The sequence below is a fragment of the Polyodon spathula genome, chromosome 1 (assembly GCF_017654505.1).
Source record: "Polyodon spathula isolate WHYD16114869_AA chromosome 1, ASM1765450v1, whole genome shotgun sequence".
Lineage (NCBI taxonomy): Eukaryota > Metazoa > Chordata > Actinopteri > Acipenseriformes > Polyodontidae > Polyodon > Polyodon spathula.
In genome coordinates this window covers 28061408-28084652 of record NC_054534.1, presented here as the reverse complement: position 1 = coordinate 28084652, position 23245 = coordinate 28061408, and the positions used below count along the sequence as shown (strand labels likewise).

The 23245-nt window shown below is 36.5% G+C and overlaps 1 protein-coding gene across 1 annotated transcript in view; it reads right to left on the bottom strand.

The window, feature by feature from the left end:
- LOC121316790 (ras-related protein Rab-3C-like) overlaps positions 1-23245 on the bottom strand; it is a 50558-nt gene that overhangs the window by 14522 nt on the left and 12791 nt on the right. Inside the window, exon 3 of the mRNA XM_041251993.1 lies at positions 9897-10015. Within this exon, the coding sequence (XP_041107927.1) occupies positions 9897-10015 (119 nt within the window). The remainder of the gene's footprint in view (positions 1-9896; positions 10016-23245) is intronic.

Genomic DNA, 23245 nt, shown 5'->3' with positions numbered 1-23245 from the left:
CCAAAACAATTGATCCAGAGGGGCGTCCTGAGGCTGAAGTCGCTTGGATTGGCGCAGATTCGATGTTTGAGTGGCAGGAACGGTAGGTATCATTTGAACTGGAACGTGGACGAGATCCTGATCGGGAGCCTGATCAGATGTAACTGAAATACCAAAGGGGAGAAAGAACGGAGGACTGGATGGACCCTGGATTGAAGCTGGAGGAGAATGATCTGGTAATGGCAGAAAATCCTGGGAATCCTCTGAATCCGATGACAACTGCTGTAAGTACTCCATTATTGAGGTATACGAAGGTTGATGGGTCTTGAAATCGCTTAGGTTTATGCCAAACGAAAAAACACAAGACAGCTAGGAAGAGGTGACTAATGTTTCAATAAGGTAGATTTAATTGATGACAGGAGATGATAGGTTGTTGGTGCCTAGCTCCGCCCCTTGAACCCCACCTATAGATTAACATAAAGCGAGATGGGGATAGTTCAGCAATATTGCTCCATTCATATATGGATTCAGGAGAGCAAGGCTTTGGCTGAATGTATAAACATGGTGAGTTAGGAGGCATTTTAGAATGCTGTTCCTCAGGCAATGTCCTGATTATAAATAGGGGTTTAAAACCCTAACAAGTTAATACAAAATAAAAATCAACTTACTAAATAAAAACTCACTGTTTTTCTATTTCTAAGTATGTCATCCTTCTTTATTTAAAAAATGTTCAGGACTATTTTCTTAGACCATCTTTACTCAGCGGAAAGGTACCTGACAAATCAGTACAGGTTCAAGGTAAATCTAGGTTTTAAGGTTGTTTTTTTTTTTGTTTTAAGAAAACAACGGTAAAAATAGTTTTCTAATAGCAATAGTGCCCTCTCGATGATGGCTCTACCATGTGATAGTTGACCTTGACTTTCGTTAGTGCCCTCACCTTCATCTCGGGAGGCATAACGTCGTGGTCAACTATCACATGGCTGAGCATGGCAGAGCCATCACCAACGGGCACCATCGATTAAATAAGACACGTGTGGAAACTTTTTTTTTCAGAAAGAAGAAAAACACCTACTGAAGTAACACATCTCACAATTAAACTTTAATTAAGAGGTCTTGGATATTCTTAAGAAGCTTATTTCTAGTTTTGAAAGTTTTTTTTTTTTTTTCCTGAGAAAGTGATGCTAACAACACTTCCCCCATTATTCTGAAACAGCATAGCAACAATGCACCATAACAACAGTATGGCTGTGTCTCTCTGATTATGAGATTGAATAACACTGAAATGCTAATGATGCCCACATTTACTATGATCACATAATTGAAATTCTAAAGTATGGGCTTTCTAAAGCTAATAACTAGGCAGACAAATACCTCATAACTGTTTAAGAAGCGCACAGTAAGTGAACTAAACAATTGCAATTTGAAAAAATCTATACCGAAATGCTGAGGTACACATTGTGCGGAACAAATCGAACATGTTACAAGATATTTAAATATAGAATGGATACGTATTTCTTTAGAAATTATACTGTTTGATTGTTACAGTAAACATTACTTTGTGTTTATCTGAAGGTGTGGAACATGCAGTGATCATTTATGCAGGCGTAAATGCAAAACTGGAGCTAGTAGCATCAGGAACGTAAATAACCATGACTTACATGAACGGTATTTTTAATATAAACATATGGGCAGATGCTGGTTTGAAAGAAGGTATAACTGCAGTGTACATACATGAAAAAATGAAATGTTTTTTGTGATGTACACAAGAGGTTTATTTGATTAAAAAATATTTTATTTCAGGTTATTTCGGACAAAAGCCCATCTGTGTTGAAGGAAAAGTAAACACGGTGCAGTAAACTTGCTACTGTATACCACCAGATTCTAATACTCTCAATACGGGCTCATATTTAATCACAACTGGACAATACCATATACCACCAGACTCTAATACTCTCAATACGGGCTCATAGTTAATCACAACTGGACAATACCATATACCACCAGACTCTAATATTCTCAATACGGGCTCATAGTTAATCACAACTGGACAATACCATATACCACCAGACTCTAATATTCTCAATACAGGCTCATGTTAAATCACAACTGGACAATACCATATACCACCAGACTCTAATATTCTCAATACGGGCTCATATTTAATCACAACTGGACAATATCATATACCACCAGACTCTAATACTCTCAATACGGGCTCATAGTTAATCACAACTGGACAATACCATATACCACCAGACTCTAATATTCTCAATACAGGCTCATGTTAAATCACAACTGGACAAGAGGCATGGACAGACAGACAGAAAAGTGTACTTGAACTAGTCCCAAGAATAAAAGATTTAAAACATCCAGAATTGAGACATTCAGTATTAGGAAACAGTATTAGAGAAAAATAAATATAATTTGTTCTTTTTGCTGCTACATTACGCTAAAATTTGCTTCTCCTTTCAAGGAGCAAAGCTTTTTATATGGATTCAAAAAGTCTCTCATCTCTTTGGTAAGCTTCTTAAGGTTAAACATCGATAAAGAACACATGGGGCTGCTATTTGGCTTAGTGATTTTAATTGACGTTCTTTACTGATGTGAAGCCTTTGCTCATTACTGTCGCGCTATGCAAAATATTAGGAAGAAGGATCTATGAAAGTTAAAAAAGACTTAACAAGATGCATATAAAGCACTGGATGCATATGGGGAGACTATCAAAAGAAACGCTTTCTCATGCAGTAGGGTTTGCCAACTGTGTTTAACAGCACAGGGACTTTGCAACTGCAAATGATTTGATAAGTACAAAGTGATGCAGTTTTAATTGGAAAATTATCTCCACAGATTGGGAGAACAGCTTGAATAGTGTGAGCAAAATACAGGGTTTCTTTTTAAAGAATAAAATCCCCAAATGTTCACCACACACCACCCATATGGGTTCTGCTTGTACCCATGTTCTTAATGAGTGCTGTTAATATTGTGATGATCTGTTATCAAGACCCACTGATGCTAAAAGATGCTATCCTCGTAAAACCACTGTAAATGTAGAACTGTGTAGGACAAGATGACAGTGATATAACTGAATTAATCACCCACCCTCTTCCTCAACCTCATTTGACGAACCTGAGAAGTTTATTTGTACCTTAACATTACAAAAGGCCTGAACACAGATGGAGAAATTCAGACTGCTAATGGAAACTTCAACAGTGTTACAAAACTAGAAATAATACATTTCTAATTCAGAAACACTGTTTTGGTGTGTTTTTTTTAATGACAGTAGCGAATCTAAATAACCCCTTGTCACAAAGACGGCCAGAGTGGGTGACATCAGACCAGAAGCAGGAAATAAAACGACAGAGAGGTGGAGTTTGGTGGAGCTGAGCGAATGCTTTCGCTCAGCGTTTAATAAATAAACAGAACAGAAAATAAAAAGGTTGTAACAAACAAAAATACAGGACACGGCACATTCGCCAAAACAAGAGAGACAAACAAAACGGACTATACAGACAAACATGATGAGCAGATATTTAACTTAATACTATTACAATTATCACAAGTATTACCTCCGTCTCCTATCCCATTCTCCACTCACTGAACACACAACCCAGAGTGAGTGAAAACATGCTGCTTTTATGCAGCTGTACCGAAACTCGACTGCTAATCAATCATTCAACTGGAGTCTCAGTACAACTGCACGTGAATTAATAAAGTGCTCCATGCTCACATACTACATTTTACTTGCACGTGAAGTGCTGTGCAATCCTCGTGCCTAAATAAAATATACATTTTAAACACTCGTGTTACACAGACCCATTTATATCCCGTGTACCAATGACTATACACCAACATTAACACACCACACGCAACATATAACAGAAAATACACACAGGGGCGGGCACTTCGTCACACACCTCCTTTAAACTCTTTATTAATAAGCACTCCCTGCCCACGCTGCCTATATATAAAGTATAATAAACACGTGTTATAAATATGGTTGTCTTTCACAATCACGTTTTCATATTAGATTATTTACATTGCGTGACTAGAGTGTAATGCATAACACTACAAAGGAAAGAGGTCAATGATAGAGAAGGCTTGAGAGCTTTAGGGTGGTTGTATTAAGATCCAGCGCTTCATTAAAAAATGTTACTTTCTATGCCCTCTGTTGCAACTAATACCCTGTCCACACAAACAAAATAATGAGTAAATTATACCACACACCACGTTGTTCATTATGGTTCAGCAGTTCTTGATTCCATTAAAAAAAAGTTGGCATCATCTTAAGTGTATTCTAAATCTCATCTTGGGGCTGACCTGGTTGCTGTTTCTCTCCTAGGTAAAAAGCCTTTGTTGATATGATCAAACTTGACTTTATCTGCTTCAGGGACCCAATGGAAATGTGGATTACATCAATCCAAGATCATATCTGGTCTGACCATGAGGACCAAGTTATTCCTTTTCAATATGGCAGACAGTTTTTCACGTAATTCGCTTATCCTGCAATCTTAACGTATGACCTTAAAAGAACAATTGTATATTTTCAGCAGAATTGTTTATATTGCCTAATTTTTATTTTTTCACTGTAAAATGTCCCATAAGTTTGATTTGGGCTACTCTGTTAAGCAGTAGCAGTGGGAGGAGTCTGGGACCAACACTCAGACATGTTACAGTAAAAAAAATAAAAATATATATATATATATATATATAGAAGGCTGTCTGAAAGCAGCATCAATACATTGTTGAAATATATTTGCCAGATTGGTTAGGTCTGTTTTTTTTTTTTTTTTCTACAGCAGCATAACAAAGTGACTTTCATATTCACTGTATTTATAAATAAAATTAATATGTTTAGGCTAAATCCTAAACTGGAATTATGTATTTACTTATTGACTAGTACAGTACATGTGCAATCTCTCCTTGTTGCTTTCACAATAGGGAGCTATGTGTGGAGTGCAGGAAGTAAAAGAAAAAACAAAAACGTACTTGTAATACTTTGCACTGTGCTGTACTTGCCTTTACACACACAAATTCAGGATTAGGTTGGGTTTTTTAACTACCAAAGTATTTCATTTGGTATCAGAACACTCGTTTTGCCCCTAGGTGAATAGTAGCTGGTCTTGCCTGAGGCCACTCTCACTGCTGTAACTAAATGTAAAAATGGTATAGGACTACAAAATGTTACAATAGTGCTAATGAAACCAGCTTTAATGCATTTTAACAAATACTGAGTCTGATAAGTCATACTGTTGGCAATTACAATAAAGCAGAATGGAATGTTTTCCCCTGACATTTTATCATTAAATAAAATAAAAAACAGAACAGTTTTTTTTTTTTTATTTAATTGGTCATTAAGCTTTTGTTGTTTCTGAAGTGTAATGTCCAAATCCCCACCGAATAGCTTCACAAACCACCCAGCACTTTATTTTATTGTATAAGGCTTTGAAAAGCTGTTGGTGTAGGAGAAAAAGCAAAACAGAAAGTTCAAAATGTCAGAGAGGAAATGAAACAGAGGCTTTTCAAATTGATGGAGCGGTTACAAGCAGAGCTGAGATTTCTAAAAGGTGATAACGGTTTCCCTGGAAACCAATAAGAATTCCTTTAATGGAGCAATAAAAATCAAGAGGCCAGCCAAATATCTACTTCTGGCAAACAGTGTCTTCAGTAAACAGATGCAAAATGATACATATGTCACAAAACGTGGTAAGTGTACTTTATCTGACAGAATTGAACTCCTAGGAGACATGGAAGACTGATAGAAATTGTAATAAAGTGTACTGTTATATAGTGTTCATTTGGGTCTCATTTGGAAATGTATTATTTTCCCGCAAACCGTGATGTGTACTAAAGACCAGACTTTCTTTCTGAAATGTTAAGTAATGCAATGTTATTGTCTAAGCCTTTGTTTCTATTTACCTTATTGCGATATTTAAAGTAGAAGTTGTGAGTTCCTGGGCTGGGATGCTTATTTTCTTTTTGTGGGGTGTGAACTCAGTATCTAGTGCTTGCTAGCTTAAGCCCGGAACACACTGCCCGATGCAAATCTTTGTAAGCGGGCATAACACACTGCCCGATTGAAATTGCAGCAAAGGAACACACAATTTAGTTTTTTATCTGATGTTTGACCTGCCCTGGATGCAAATCAATAACAATACGCAAAACATAAGGCAGCTTGATCGTGAAAACCACTTGTGACTGGAGACATGCATATATTCTCTCTATTAACACACACACACACACACACACACACACACACACACACACACACACACACACACACACACACACACACACACACACACACACGTACATGTCCGTGCTGACATCTTTTGAAAACAAGCCCTGACAGCCCAAAGCATTGTACTTTTTAACTATCAGACGAAATATTTACCATGATTCATTTATTATTAATAGCATTTTAATTAAATTATACCAAATCACGTTTTTATTTACAATGCTGGGAATATACTGTGTCGCCCAAATGCTTATAACGAAAACATGTTTTCCCTTCATTTTGGTTAAAGAAAGAACCTGGAAGGACCTGTGAATTGTGGAATTGAATCGTGAGTATTTGCTTGTTTTATCTCTAATTATTTTCATTGTTATTAGTAAACGGCTAACATGTCTGGAGCTGTCGCCAGAGGCCTGCATGAACGCGGACAGCACTCCACCTGTGTCACAATAAATAACTGTAATAGCACCACAAGCACTACAGCACGCACCCAGGACTGTTTGTTTGTGTAATGTGTTTGTAATGGGACTGTGTTTATTATTTGGGACTGTAAACCCTTTGTTTTGAACAGTGCAATACACATTGCTGTGTATTGCCTGTAATTCTTGTTTGGTCACTAGACCTGGATTACAAATAAATCTATTTTCTGATTGGATAATCACCGTCTGTTTCTTCAATGTGCACCGCATCACTCCTACACCTGTACCCTGCAAACCACTTTGACACACATATTGATTTTTTTTCCATTATCTAATATACAAGTTCTCTTTGCAGGGGACCTCAGATGTGATTGAAAAGACCTTATGGATGTTTCATAATAAGCTCAACGAACTGACTTTTCAACAAGTCTGTATCTTTGTATATGATCATATTTAAATATACTGTATAATAAATTGAGTTACTAGATAATTCAAACATAATATTTTTACCTTTAAAATCGGCTATTTTTACAGTCTCCATCCATTGTAATTGAGAACCAAACGAACAAAAACACTGATTTACCACTCTTTTCTGTTTTCTTTTACACTGCAAATGTATTACAAATCAATGTACTCATGACACACGCAAAATAAATAATCTGTATTGGTTACACAGTTTGAGTAGAGGTTGCTGACACCTCTTAGTGACTAACAGTGTGCAGGTGCAGGTGATCAAAGAACACACAGACAATTATAACCCAGGTGAAAAAGGTTTGTTTTATTTTATTTCCTTGTGTAGTGCCTGACGGCAAAACAAATAGTAAATAATAATGCTGGTAAGTAAGTAATACAGCGGCGTGTATTATTTACATTTATAATCCCTGGGCTGGTCCCAGTGGTTATATAATAAAAGTTCTGTTATTGTATCCCCACATTAAACACAAGACACATACACAAGTCCGTTTAGTGCGTGAATTAGTGATTTTGGTACAGTTTACAGTGGTACAACTGAAGTGCTGTCCCAGGTTTGTGCTGGCCTCTGGTGACAGCTCTGGAACATGTTAGCTGTCTAGTGATTACAAACAACAATAGACAGAACAAAACAAACACTCACGATTATTCCCCACACAAATACAGGTCCTTCCAGGTCACTTATTAATAACCACAAATGAAGGAACAGATACAAGGCCTCGCCCCCTTTTTATACCATCACTCATGACTCCTTGGTAAATGATTGCAGCTGCTTTTTACGATCTGCAGCTGCCACATCATTTGCCCTCAAGGTCAATGAGTTAGTGTACCGACTTCCTTTTAACCCTCGGAAAGAAATGTCACGTCACGTAGTCAGAGTATTCTGTTTCCGTTACTTAGCGCCCTCACCGGTCGGGAGGGAGATTTACCACCAAGAATCATTGTCTTTCTGTCACAACCCCCTAATACTGTGTACTCTCCCAACTAATCCTTTTGAACCCACTAATTGTGTATCAGCAATTAATACATGCCTTAAACAATCTTGTCAAATATTCCATTTAACATCTGTTCAGAATTGATTGCACCGTGTAAAAACATTTTTTTTTTTTTTGTTCCTGGGTAGTAAGTGTTATTTCCTAATTGCTTATTCCTCAAAAGTATAGAAAATGGCTATTATTCCCCACAAACTTTGCTTTTGTGACCAGGACAGTGATATTTTGAAATATCACTATTTCCAATGACAAAACGGGAGCTTTTGTGTCTTTTTGTTCACATAAAGTCAGAAAAAAACAACATATGAATCCAAATTAACATGTATTTATACTAAAGTAATACAAAAATGACTACAAAAGATTTAGAAGTGAGTAGTTTTTCGAGATTTACGATTATACTGTAAATTTACAGTATAATCGTAAATCTCAAAACTACAGTAGCAGTGTGACAAACAGAAGTTTGTAATAAAACACAAAGGAAAGAGAACATAACCCTACAGCAATATCATGTATGCTTTTTACCAGTCCAGCTGGAAAATGTTCATATTGTGGCCTTGTATTTTATATGACAAAAGAAAATGACTCAAAAACACTCCAAGTAATGTCAACAAGTAATAGCCATTCAAAGAGCAGTGTGTGTGTGTGTGTGTGTGTATATATATATATATATTTCATTTTAAATTAATGTCATATATTATTAAAGAACTAGGTTGCTCTGTTTGCTGTTCAAAGTCCTTTTTTTTGGTCAGACAGCGATGCCAGTTTTACCTCTGAAGGTTTCCTTTCAGATAACCTGGGGACACTGAGATAAGAAAGATGTGCAAACTTGAGCTAAGGGCATGACAAATGATTGGTGTTACACATTGCTGATTCATTGTACTGACTACAGTGAAGGAACATTAAAAAGCTGGTCAAATTGAAATGTCACCTCTTTTCCAGGATAACCCGTACTGTAACAGAATGTCAACACACAATGTACAGTTACTGGGAATCCAAGCCTGTTATTCAAAAAGGATTACGATATTCAATGTGGTGCACTAAAACCCTTAATTACATTATTTCAGGATAACTTGAAACAATGTATTAAAAAAAAAAAATAAAAAAATGTGGGTTTTAATTATCAGGCTGGTTTTAAATTGTTTTGTTCGTAGGCTTAAATTGCACTGCTGCGCTGTTCTCCATAAAACATTTTGAGTGTTGTACAGGAACTGTGCCCCTTTGCTCCTATGATTCTCACATTGTATTTGTTGCTGAGGTTCAATTTTCAATCCAAAGAGAGAACAGAATACTACCAAACTGATTTGAAGAAACTGTACAATCTATCAAGACAATGCAGATCACAATCACAAGACAATGCAGATCACAATCACAAGACAATGCAGATCACAATCACAAGACAATGCAGATCACAATCACAAGACAATGCAGATCACAATCACAAGACAATGCAGAGTATGTAGTATTGAGCTCAGCACTTTCAATAGAGGAGCCGAGTGCAGGGAAATGCATTCTTCATTCTTGAAATTACTTAAAACATCCTCCTGTAAGTTACTTCCATCTTAAAATATTGAATCAGCATTTTATAAACAGCATTGTTTTAAATGATATGCAGCATGCTTATTGAAAGAATGTATTTGCAGGGCAGTCTGTAACAATGCAGTAAGCCAATTTGTGATGCACAGAAGCTTTACTTTCACTACTCCAGTATGGGTGAAGAATTTTCATGCCATACTCTTGGATTACAGCTTCAAATCAAAAGCAAACAAATCTTAAATAATCCAAAAGTGATGGTATTTAACTCACCAGTCCTGCACAGCATTGAAGGACTCTTCATTGGTTATGTCGTACATTAAAAGAAATCCCATTGCGCCCCGGTAGTATGCTGTTGTAATTGTTCGGTACCTCTCTTGACCTGCTGTGTCCTATGAAACAAAGATGACAACGTATTAATCACACTCAGTAAAGATTAACTTTTAGTGTGCCAGACTTCAACCATAACTATTAAAACACTCATTAGTGCTGAATTTACAAATATTAAAAGAAACGTCATGACAACTTAACCTTTCATCTAGGATTTATGAAGCTTCTTTTAGCATTTCTAAATGTGCCACACTTGACAAAAGTGCTAGAGAACAACTCTAATGAAAAGCAACACGAATTAAAGAACACAATCATTCCACGATGCACCGTCTGTTCTTCTATTGACGGCTGGAATATATACAACCTGTAAGCCAAAGAGGGGTGTTGATTAAAATGTCCAGATTCTGAAAACCAAACCAATAACCTTGGGAGTAGCCAGCCTAGTTCTGACTCATCAATATGATACTGTGACATGTAGGATTAGGGCAATAGATCAGACATTACAAATTAACTGATGACCTGTTATTCTTTTCTTTTTAAAGGCAGCTACAGGGTTAAAAAACTCAGTTCTTGCGATTGTTATTTTAGCCTCTGTATCTTATAAATCATAACAGAGCTTTCTCTTTACAGTATCTCTAGACAGGCTAGTCTTAATAAAAGCAAGAACTCAGATCTAAATAACAAAGTGAGACAGAAAGACAATGATTCTTGGTGGTAAATCTCCCTCCCGACTTGTGATAGCACTAAGTAATGAGAACAGAATACCATGGACTGTTTGGCCTGACACTTTGCTCCTAAGGTTAAAAGGAAGTGGGTCATTTAGAAAAGGGGCGGAGCTTTGGTACATTAACTCATTGACCCGGAAGGGAAATGACATGGCAGCCACAGATTGGAGGAGCAGATGCAATCGTTTACCAAGGGGTCATGAGTGAAGGTATAAGTAGGGGATGAAGCAACATAATCTGTTCCTTCAGTTATGGTTACGGAACAACATGGAATGGCCTGTGTTTTTATTGTGAGTGTTTTGTTTGTTTTGTCTTGTCTAAAAATACTGTTTGTTATTGTATAGACAGCTAACACAATCCGTAGCTGTCGCCAAAGGCCAGCACTACCCGGACAACATCACTGCACTTTGTTTCATTAAGGACCTATTCTTCAAGGAAATGTTTCCATGGTAATTTATCTCTTAACCAAACAGCACAAAGCCCACAGATACAATCACTACTAACCTTAAGATATCCTAGATACAGATTTATTTGGCAATGTAAATGCAGACTATCGTGCTTGTCTCCAATACATGGCCTAAGTAATTACAAAGACAATGTTGATTAAAGATTGAAGGTTGGGTCCCATGTGAAAAGAAAGAGACAATGACTTATTTTACATAGTGCAACAAATGTTCAAACTTCAGCCAAGAGACTAAATCAATGCATCAGAGTACACAGGAAATCTTGCATAATACAAAAGTAAACTTATTTTTTTGTTAATTTTAAATAATTGCTTTAGGTTTTAAAAATGTGCACAAGTGCATTTTAGCCAAAATAATTTGATAAATCAGACCACTTATGCCAATAAATCCTGTAACGTCCATTTTTGAATTCCCCTACCTTTTTCTACAGCAGTGCTGATGAGTTGTTTAACTAACCTCATTAATATGCATCAAGATATCAAAAACAAAGACTTGTGTGAGCCATGCTTGGTTGCCTAGGAACAAGGTAAAAACATCTGGGAAGGAAAGAGGATCTGATGCAACCATGGGGAGAGGGAGATTATCTTTTTTTTTTTTTTAATATAGCCTAATACAAATATAAATTGTAATTTAAATACACACTGCATCACCAGACAGACTGCAGTGCCACTTGAACCAGACAGTCCATGGTAGTGTAAAATATATATATATATATATATATATATATATATATATATATATAAGGACATATACACACACACACACACACACACACACACACACACACACACACACACACACACACATATCTAGAGCCTTATCATTTTCATATTTGTGTAAGCTTCATATTTGTGTAAGCTTTGTAGTATGTGTATCCTGCTTTGTTCCTTTGGAAAGACGGGCTGATAACAACTTAAAAGAACAGGGCAATGTTTTATTCCATTCGGTGACATAAACACTGATAAAGACTAGAGCTACAGCAGGTGCAGGAATAAGAGTAATAATAACACTTTCTTTAGAATGTACTGTTCGCATTGCACAGAATATATAAGAAATGAACAGTCCTGGAAATTACAGTAGTCACTCGTTAATACTGAAAAAAAAAAAACAACAAAAAAAAACTGACACCTAACTGTTAAACTGACACCAAAGACAGAATGGAAATACAACAGAAGGACCAAAACAAGTACTAAATCGCTAAAACTAAGAACTTAATTAAAAGAGGGCATATAAACTCATACTCTACAGAGTTTAAACTAACCTCGATCTGTTGGAAAAGGGAGAGAAGCTTTCAGAAATACTGACGGACTAGACTGGTTTGAAATGCAAGATGTGGACTACAATTAAAATTCAGAATCTGAAGTCTTAAATTGCTTTCACAAAAGGAGCAGGTAGGGTATGCGTTTTACATGTAGCCATGTGTACACTGTAACATTTTCTTTGCAAATTAAAAAGATATATTTTTGTAAAGTGTGTGCAATATATGTAAGGCACTGTATATACAGCTGTACCATAATGCGGCACCATGATCTATTTTGTGTTAATTGTGTCTTAAGTAGGCTACGGTAAAAAAGGAAAATGATACACACAAATAATTTAGTTTCAATTAAAAACAACGTTGCATTATGTTTGCATTGTATAGTAATGTGTACAATGCAGCAGCATGATTTATTTTGTGTTCCGAGTAGCCTATAGGCTAAAGTAAAAAAGTGCACTAGGTATTAATTTGATTTTACTACATACTGTTTACTGTATAGCCTAGGTACATATTTATATTTGTACATAATATAATGTATACAGAGACTACTGTACACACATTTAATGGAAAATTATCTTTCAATGGAAAGTGATTACAGTTTTACCCATTCCCACCCACCAAAAATTTGGTAGCTTTAGCAATACTGTGATAAACCAAAACACATGCATTACTAATGGCACAGACTGATAATATCGCTTTTTTTAAGATAATATTTCTTGCACTCTTAATTTTAAATATGCAAATTAGAAATAATAATAAAAAAACTGTATTGCACTTCACCTCTCACCAGAAAAAGCATTAAAAATGGCAAAACTGTAAACTTTTATAACAATACAATTGTTCAAAACTATTATTGATTCCTTTGATCAATTAAACACCATTTTCTGAAAACTGAAATCATGTAGGTTATTAATTGCAGCTAACAAAACAGAAAACATGTAGTTTCATTTTAAAACATATATGGTATTACTTTAGGTTAAAGAAAGTTCTCAGTTCCCACGTCCCTTTTTCCAGATAGCTGTTATAGTTCCACGTCCTGGCTCATTTCACCTCAACAGTGTCTTGTGGATCAAAGTGTGTTTCTTGCTGAAACGCATGTATGTCAGCAGTGGAAGCAGCTGGTTGGTTGATGACAGGAAATAAGCCATTGAAGGAGTGGGACAATTTCACCCTCCAGGAAAAATGACTAGGTAAGTCCAACAATAACTTAAAGCACGGCTTGCAAGCCCAGCATTCCTCATTCAAAATGCCTTGTTCCAGCTGAGAAATAAGGAGCTTTAGCTTATGCTGTATCTCTCTTTGGCTTAAAGTCACACCAAGAGCAGAATTAAGTGGCAGCTCTACAATATTTGATCAATTATATCCTGCTTCATTTTGTAACTCTCTAAATAAAATGGCTGGCATAAGTCTATATTGAAATCTGAAAAACAGACTTTTGAAATGTGGTAGGGAAAAAAAAAAAACCTATACATAAATTCAGCTGGTAAACTTTTGCACTTTAGATATTAATCTCTTATACTGACCTCCATAATTTAAATTTACCTTGAAATCTGAAATTGCTAACTGTGACCTGTGGCGTGAAATAAACCATAACACACAAGCATCTTATTTCCTACCAGGACCCTATGCTGGGCTATGAGTTGATGCTGATGCTTCTCTTATCAAACACAACCAGCAGGGAAACAGTTGCATCATGGGAAGGAAACAAATCATCAGGAACATTCAAGCAGAAGCTAATTAGAGGGGAACGTCATGGTTCTGTATGGCTGATAATTAGATTGCAAGCAGGCCTGTTTGTTTTATAGCCCGTAAAGCTGGTGTTTAGACACAAAGTGAGATCTCAAGACCTCTAATTACTGAAAATGGCCTTATAGGCCTGCCCTGTGCCCTTAAAAGATTGATTTTGTAGAGATAATAACTGACAAATACTGATGCCATCTGAATGAACTTGACTGTATCTTTCATAGGCAAGCCTAAATCTTGCTGAATGCTTTTGAACTGAGATGTCAGTAACGACATTCAATTTTGCATTGCCATGTTAACCTTTCAAGTGCTAAGAACTCCTAGGGAGATTCTACCAAGACCATCACATTTTGTGACAGCTCACAGTGCAGATGTAAATGACCCGGGGTGACTCTGGTCCACTCCAGCCCCACTACACCACTGCTTATAGTTAAAATAAGAAAGAATGATGTCAGAGTGTTTTAAACAGCAATATATGCAGAGGGTCCTTATACAATCTGTCTTTCAGGTGTAGTATTGGTGCTACCTTCAGACCTGTCCCAGTGATGGGAGCTCCCCATACAGCCGGAGGTTTTGGTTTTTTAACCACAGCAACAGACAAGTTAAAATAAATAATAAATAGACACTGTTACCTGGCCTCTCCCTATTAGATTACATAAAACATTTTCCATGAAATGCTTTTTGTTTTCTCTTAATGAGCATGTCTACATTCAGTCTTAGCTGTACTTTCAACTTTAAAATGAATCTTCTAATTGAAGTGCTTTGTGGCCAAGTATGTTTCACGAACCAAGGAAATGAAATACTTGATGTGGTCAGTAATTACTGCACTTTGCAGTCGATTGGCTCCTAGCTTTCAAAGATGCATTACTATAATGACTCTGCAGTTAATCACAGAGTTCTCAGAGAGTCTTTTTCTATATGGATGGGTATGCTGCATGTCCTGAAATAATCCTTTAATGGCAGCCATTAATCCATAATTCAGAATGTGTATTTAAAACTGCTAAGCCCCAATGCCATCTTAAACCACAGGGACTGGCATACAGACCAAAATAAAATTATTCTGGTGAGGCTTATGCTGCTAAAACTAAGGGTCTGCATTTGTTGGGTGTTAAGCAAAAGCTGTGCAAATAAACATCAAATGACAATATAAAATATCAGCCAGTCTGGCCTCACCCCATTGGCCAAATGAATTGTTTGCTAACATAAACAGACATGAGCTTTTGTTCAATTTGTATGGTTTTATGTTTTTCCCTAACCAGTGCACTTTGATTCAAAATGGCAATTCCCAATATTTCTAAGACTGTGCTACTCACTCATACTTACTAATAAAATAGATTAATAGTAATAAGAAAAGCAAACAACAATATCTTTATACTGATATGCATACTAACAATAACGAGTATGTATTTTAGTTCAGGTGTTCTTTGGGTATAACCACCTAAAATGTACTGTTAATCAAGTGTTAATCAAAATGTAGATGTAATGATTTGTGAAATTGTGGTATACATCTGTTTTAGAGAACTGGATAATGAATGTGTTTATAAATTGCTTTAAGGCCTATGTAATGTAACATAATTTTTCAGAATATAGTGTGCACTACTACACAAATGTAATGGGAATTTCTGCTTGTTACATAGAAGTTACATACTTGTTAGGAGTTAAGGAGTAATGGCATTACTGTGTCATGTTATACAAGATAATTACTAACTCCAGAGTCAATAACACCAGAGAACCAAGTTGAGATTATGTTCCATGCCACACCATAGGTATTATCACTATTTTAATACAACTTTTTAAAATGTATTTATCTTTGTTTATCTCAAATAAGCATTGTAGTTTACTGAGAGTCAATGTTTTTGGCTTAAGTGCAGTGTGAAGCATTTCATCAACAAGCAATGGTTTTAGAAAAGGTGTCATACTGTCATCTTCTCAGCCGTGCTTTATTTCCTATTCCATTACCGAGTAATAAAAGAACATTTGACATCCATAGAATGCAATAGGAGAGCCGACTCTGTTTGTCATAAAATAGTCTATATAACATACTATGGTGGACAGGTGCATGCCACACATGGGGTGCATGTTATGGTATCATTCTTAGATTTAGCATGAACATTGCTATGTATTTTTCTAGCTACATACTTAAATTTGAAATAAACTGGCTCACATTTCCTGCATACTCCTCATATAAAATATAATCATATGCAAAGATCAAGAGTACCCGGCAGGAGTCATCTGAAGATGAAATGAAAAGAAAAACTATTACAATTTGTTACATGCTAAGTCTGTACTCAAGTAATTAACTTAAATGAATGCTATGTTTGTTAATGCACTACCTTCTACGTACCAGACAAATCAGCTAAACTGCCTGTCTTGAAGTCAAGTGTCTGGCTTTTCTCTAGCAGCTACCAATGTAGGCTACTGATTCATTCTGTTTGCGGTCTAGCCCTTTATCCCTTCATTGCTGCAATAAATTAGACCAAGATAGTCTACATTAGTCATTTAGCAGATGGACTGATACACCCTTAATAAAACAGACCCTATAAGGCTTGTCTTGCACTTCTGAAAGCAAATTAAATTAGGGAAAAAAAAACTAAAGTTAACAGGCAGATGTGCTGTTACTGGACATATACAGCTCTGGAAAAAATTAAGAGACCACTACAAATTTTTCTTAAATCAGCATCTCTACATGTATGGCAGCCATTCCATTCCAGTGTCTGTTGAATTCCAACACAGGCACACCTCATTCTACTGAATGAGGTACTGATTAGGGGATCACCTGAACCAAATCTTATTTAACGAGGAAAAGTATAAAAACCACTCCTGTGGTCATCACTCCTCTTGCAATAGGACCAGCTGGATGGCAAAACAGTGCTAGTAGTACCTCAAAAGTAATTGGAATCAAAAAATAACTATTGACCATGCCCAACGAGTTGAAAAGGATAGTTTTGAGTGAGGAAAAGAAGGGTTCAATTCTGGCTTTATTGGCAGAGGGATACAGTGAGCGTCAGGTTGCTTCCATCCTTAAAATTTCAAAGACGGCGGTTCATAAGAACAAGGTCAAGCAGCACACATTGGGGACAACAAAGGTACAGACCGGCAGAGGGCGAAAACGACTCTCCAATGACCGGGATGACCGCCAACTAATTCGAATGTCACTCAGCAACCGTAGGATGACATCAAGTAACCTACAAAAAGAACGGCAAACGGCAGCTGGGGTGAAGTGCACGTGAGGACAGTTCGAAACAGGCTCCTAGGGGCAGGGCTGAAGTCGTGCAAAGCTAGAAAAAAGCCCTTCATCAATGAGAAGCAAAGAAGAGCCAGGCTGAGGTTTGCAAAAGACCATAAGGATTGGACCGTAGAGAACTGGAGTAAGGTCATCTTCTCTGATGAGTCCAATTTTCAGCTTTGCCCAACACCTGGTCGTCTAATGGTTAGACGGAGACCTAGAGAGGCCTACAAGACATGCAGTGTCTCGCACCCACCATGAAATGTGGTGGAGGATCGGTGATGATCTGGGGGTGCTTCAGCAAGGTTGGAATCGGGCAGATTTGTCTTTGTGAAGGACGCATGAATCAAGCCAAGTACAAGGTTGTCCTGGAAGAAAACTTGCTTCCTTCTGCTCTGATAATGTTCCCCAACTCTGAGGCATGTGTGGCATGGAGCAGGACAATGCTACATGCCACACAGCCAGGTCAATCAAGGTGTGGATGGAGGACCAGCAGATCAAGACCCTGTCATAACCAGCCCAATCTCCAGACCTGAACCCCATTGAAAACCTCTGGAATGTCCTCAAGAGGAAGATGGAGGAGGATGGTCACAAGCCATCAAACAAAGCCGAGCTGCTTGAATTTTTGCGCCAGGAATTGCATAAATTCACCCAACATCAATGTGAAAGACTGGTGGAGAGCATGCCAAGACGCATGAAAGCTCTGATTGAAAATCGGGGTTATTCCACCAAATATTGATTTTTGAACTCTTCCTAAGTTAAAACATTAGTATTGTGTTGTTTAAAAATGAATGTGAACTTATTTTCTTTGCATTATTCAAGGTCTGACAACACTGCTTCTTTTTTGTTATTTTGACCAGTTGTCATTTTCTGCAAATAAATGCTCTAAATGACAATATTTTTATTTGGAATTTGGGAGAAATGTTGTCTTGAAACTGATAATTTTGCAGTGGTCTCTTACTTTTTCCAGAGCTGTGTGTATGTATATATATATATATATATATATATATATATATATATATATATATATATATATATATATATATATATTCCTTTATACAGCAAGAGGGACAATTTAAAAGGTTTTTCATTTGAAATTATTCCTTTCTGTATAAATGGATGACAGCTTCAAATATAATAATTAAGGAAAAATAAGACTGCGCTTCACCTTCACCTCTCATCATATCCTACATGCACAGTCTTGTGGTTTCACCAGAGTAACTAAGACAGTATTAACTCATTTAGCTAATTTTGGATTTGCAGTACATTATATTCATACTATAACTTAAAGACTGAAACCCCCCTATGTGGAATAGAACTCATATTTAACTGCAATATGATAACCGCAATCAAACTTGACTTATGATAGAATATTGGTGTGTGCCGAAACCAATATGTATATAAATTCACATGAAACAACATCTGTATTAGTCTGGTAAATGTTTCATGCAGCTGTACAATATTATCCAATGAAGCATGGAGTAGAAGATGCTGATTAAAACGTATGCTTCTTTTTTCTCCTAGTGCTATTATTAGTACAAATAATCTTTATTCCAGCTTTCAGCATGAAGTTTGGATTAGCCCTGCTGCAGCCCTAATCAGCACATGTTGATGTGCTGGGATTAATCAAAGCAAGTGCAATCTTCGTGTTCAAAACAGTACTTCACCTTCAATTATTCTAGAAAATGGAAACTGCCTTATGTGTTGAAATTAAGCTAAAATCAACAACTGTTCTGGGCTAACTGTCCTCCAAGTGCTGGGGCAGAAGAATAAATGCAGAACGATTGGCCTGTTTCACCTTGACCACTAGTTTAGCATCTGTACCAGGAGAGGAATGCATGTGCCATGGGAACTGTGTAACATCTATTATATAATAGATTTAAAACATCCATGTGAAGATGGGACAGACCCTGAAGTAGCGAATTGACTCTAGTTTTGTGCTTGCCATAGTTACTTCTAAATGGAAAAATAAATGAGTGATGCTGATGAACTTTAAATGTGTTCATTTGTAACACTATCAGTTTGTTTTCCATTTAGAAATAAAAAATAAAAAAACTGGACTGGAGTAAATGCTTTGTGAGTTAATTTTGTGAATTTGCTGACACATGGGAGGACATTGGTAGCAGGCAAGCTTTCTATGTAAACAGATACAGAAGATAACATTAAATATATATAGGTTTCTGCATATCTTTCAACTTCAGACCATTTTAAGTCCAATACTTACCAGTATACAGTGCAACGAAAGGAGCTCTGCAAACTGGGGCCAATATGCAAATAGTGAGACAGCATGTTGCAGGTCAAATTATGATTTAAAAAGTATAATGCAATCCTTTAAGGTATTTGTTTTACTTAATCCCTCCATGTGCCTGCTGCATCCAATATATTGCAATACAAGACGTATTTCAAGCCTGTTCAGCAGTAACTGTATGACCTGGTCGTCTACATCCAGGCAGCCTATTCCTACCTACTGCACCTACTGATCACACGTCCGACACATTGCAAATAATTATTTTGCACATTATTTTCTGACAGAGCCAGGCCATCCTAATGGGTCATCATAACACTCTTATTGCAATGCCATGCTTTAGAGATTTGATACCTTTATTAACCTGGGGCAGGAAATGGCTGAGCGGTGACGTCAGACCAGGAGGACGAACAACAACAAAGCGGTGTGCGTCGTTTATTAAATAACAAAGATAAATAAAATATTTAAACAAAAATAACACTGCGCTCACAGAGCAAAATAAATATTCAAACAACAACAAATCACGAACACAAAATAAATTACACACACAGGTCAGGCTAGGAAGATTGTGTCACCGAGCCTGTATTATTTTATATTTTCCTCCTGCTCCTGCTCCTGCTCCTGCTCCTGCTGCTCCTGCTCCTGCTCCTGCTCCTGCTCGCTCGCGTTCCGCCTCTGAACACCCCACACTTCAAACATGGCGAGCTGCAGGCTTTTTATACAGGTGTCCATCTCCCAGTTAGCAATAAATTAATCAATTAATTAATTCGGGAGATGGCCACCTTCTGCACGGGTTTTAATTATTAACGTGGATGGGCTTCCCACCCACGCTGCACAAACAAAATACGGCCCCATCATCATTTATAATAAATACATTTTTAAAACAATAACAAAACAAAAATGCACGGCTGTGCCGTCATATATAAATACACAGAATAAACACAATAAACAAATCATAATACATAAATAATGCAGGGGCGGAGGGGGAGACCCCGTTCTAAAAATAAATAAACAAAATACATTTAAGCAGGGCTTTCCTACCGCCCTGCTACATGCCCTTTGAGATAAATTTCAAAATGAATGAATCCTTCAGCATTTGTTTTCAGAAATGCAGGATGTCCACAGTGTTAGCAGTGATGTACAGCAGCTGTTTAAGAAGCCACATGGCAGCTTTTAATTCAGAAACTTGTCATCGGAAAACATACTGGCCAGACTTATTAAACAAAGCGCCTTTAATCAATGATTTTACTGTAGATTATAATTATGGCTTCTGGTTTTCGGTTTAACCGATAAAACCTGATAAAACAAACAAAAAAAAAAAAAAAATCAGTGGTTAGTCAATAAACAATGGAAAGCACCAGAAAAACTGTGGAAATGGTTAATCAATTCACATTGACTTTACCCTTTTCCCATTCAAAAATAAAACCTACTACAAAAATAATAATAAATACATTTCTCAGTGCTGCTGGGCAATGTCCCGCCTTCCTGACATGTACCTATCATTGATTCGTTCTGAATACTTTAAACCCGCCCCAACTACTGAGTGACAGCACATTCCTACATTTCTATTGGAGACAACGCATGCGAGATTTAAAACAAGATTACACTCAGGAATGGAGGCTTGTTAGCGAGATTTAAAGCTGTACTACAGTTAAGATATAGAGGATTTAAAAGAGAATTGTAATCACACAGAAAATGATTTCTAAAAAGTTATATGCCTGCACAAGTATTATAATGTTATTACAATGCTGCCATTGTAAAAAAAAAAAAAAAAAAAAAGTTATTTATACTTATATAATGCTGCCATAAATATGTTATGTTGTGATATATATTATAATGCTACAATTATAAACACATTGTTGTTATTTTTGCTATTTAAGTTCTATTGAAATACTGTATTTCTGTTTATCATAATTACAATAAAAAAAGTGTGTATATTAAAAAAAAATGTTTTGAAAACTGTTCAAATTGCTTATTTGAGGGCTAAGAATGAAAAAAAAAAATCTTCAAAAAAAAAAGAGCATTTTTAACATGGAAATTGCCAAAATAAATGGGCAAAATAAGTCTGGTTAATAGTCAACTTCCAGTATTTATAGTATTGCTCTATCACCGTCCAAAACCCAATCAATCTTTTCTGTCTGAATTTGCAGAACTCCTGTCTATATTATCTTCTAATTATGACAGGATTTTACTGCTTGGGGATTTCAACAATGAATCTGATACAACAGCCATGGAATTTTTAAGGCTTTTGGATTCCCTTGATTTTATTCAGCATGTTACAGGGTCTACCCATAATCGTGGTCATACTTTAGATTTGGTCATCTCTCGAGGGCTAGATGTCCATATTTCTTCCATTATAGATCTTACTGTTCATTTTTGCATTTTATTTGAGAAGCGTGGTATGTACTGTTAGGAAACGCATTCTTAATTCTTCAACTGTTAAAAAGCTCTCAGAAATAGCAGGTTTATCACCACTCATTTCTGATAACTCTTCATCTATCGATGAGTTAGTTACAACTGCCATTTAGCCACTACTTTTGAGACTGTGGCCCCGGTTAGAACTAGAATGGCTTTTTAAAAGCGTTTTTACTCTTGGCGATTCATAACAGATAAATCTGAAAAACACTTTGCACATTCCTGCCCCTCATCACTGCAGGAAGAGTGATTTAACAAAAACTAAAACATAACAACAAGTGCTCTGTCTTTTCTGTTTCGTATCACATCATGGATCGTTATTGCTATGTCACCTGCTTGACAATATGGGCAATAATACTCTAAGTGCTTGCAATTCTAGAAATTTGACTTTGAATGCACCATAACTATTTTACAGCTTGTTTGTATCACACATTACTTTTTATGACCAGTTTTCCCAGAGATGACTGTTTTGTTGTAGAATGCCTGCAGCCAAGACTCAGTACTGGATTCAAGGTAAGTTTTGATTAATTGAATATATTAGCTTTTTGTCTTTAATGGGGTGGGGGTGATATCCCTTGTATCTGACAGGTAAGAACCACTTTTTAAAATTATGAATAACCAATATTAATCATGTGGACCCACTCGTGCAGCTACCATAGAATCAATTTAAATACATTTCCAGGGACAGACATACCACATTACATGTGTTCCATAGAAATATGAGCACTTACATGATCAGATAATAACTAATATCCATTTGCCTTAAAAATGCTCACTACTTTCCATTTCACTCATTACAAGACCAGAACATGCTTAAATAGCATTTGGATTCAGCAAATTAGAATGAATGGCAAGAACAGAAACTAGAAAGGACATGCATTATATTTGTACACCAACCAGCAGCAGCTTGTACAAGTAACAGCACTGACATTTAAAAACTGAGATGACTGGTTATGGCACTGTGTCTAGCAGACCAATCGAATTATCTTGCTTATAAATGACTTCCTGAGCTGTCTCTTGGCACAGTGTGGATTAAATTGAACCATGTGCAAAGAGCAGTTACAAACATGTGTGTTCCCTAATTTAGCTAACATATTATTTCCCTTATTTCCGAGTTCATGAAAATATAAATGAGCGGTAAACAGGGAAATAGGTTGGCTTAGTTCTGTGGTTTTTCAAAGGCTCAGAAATATCTTTTAACTACATATAATAATAA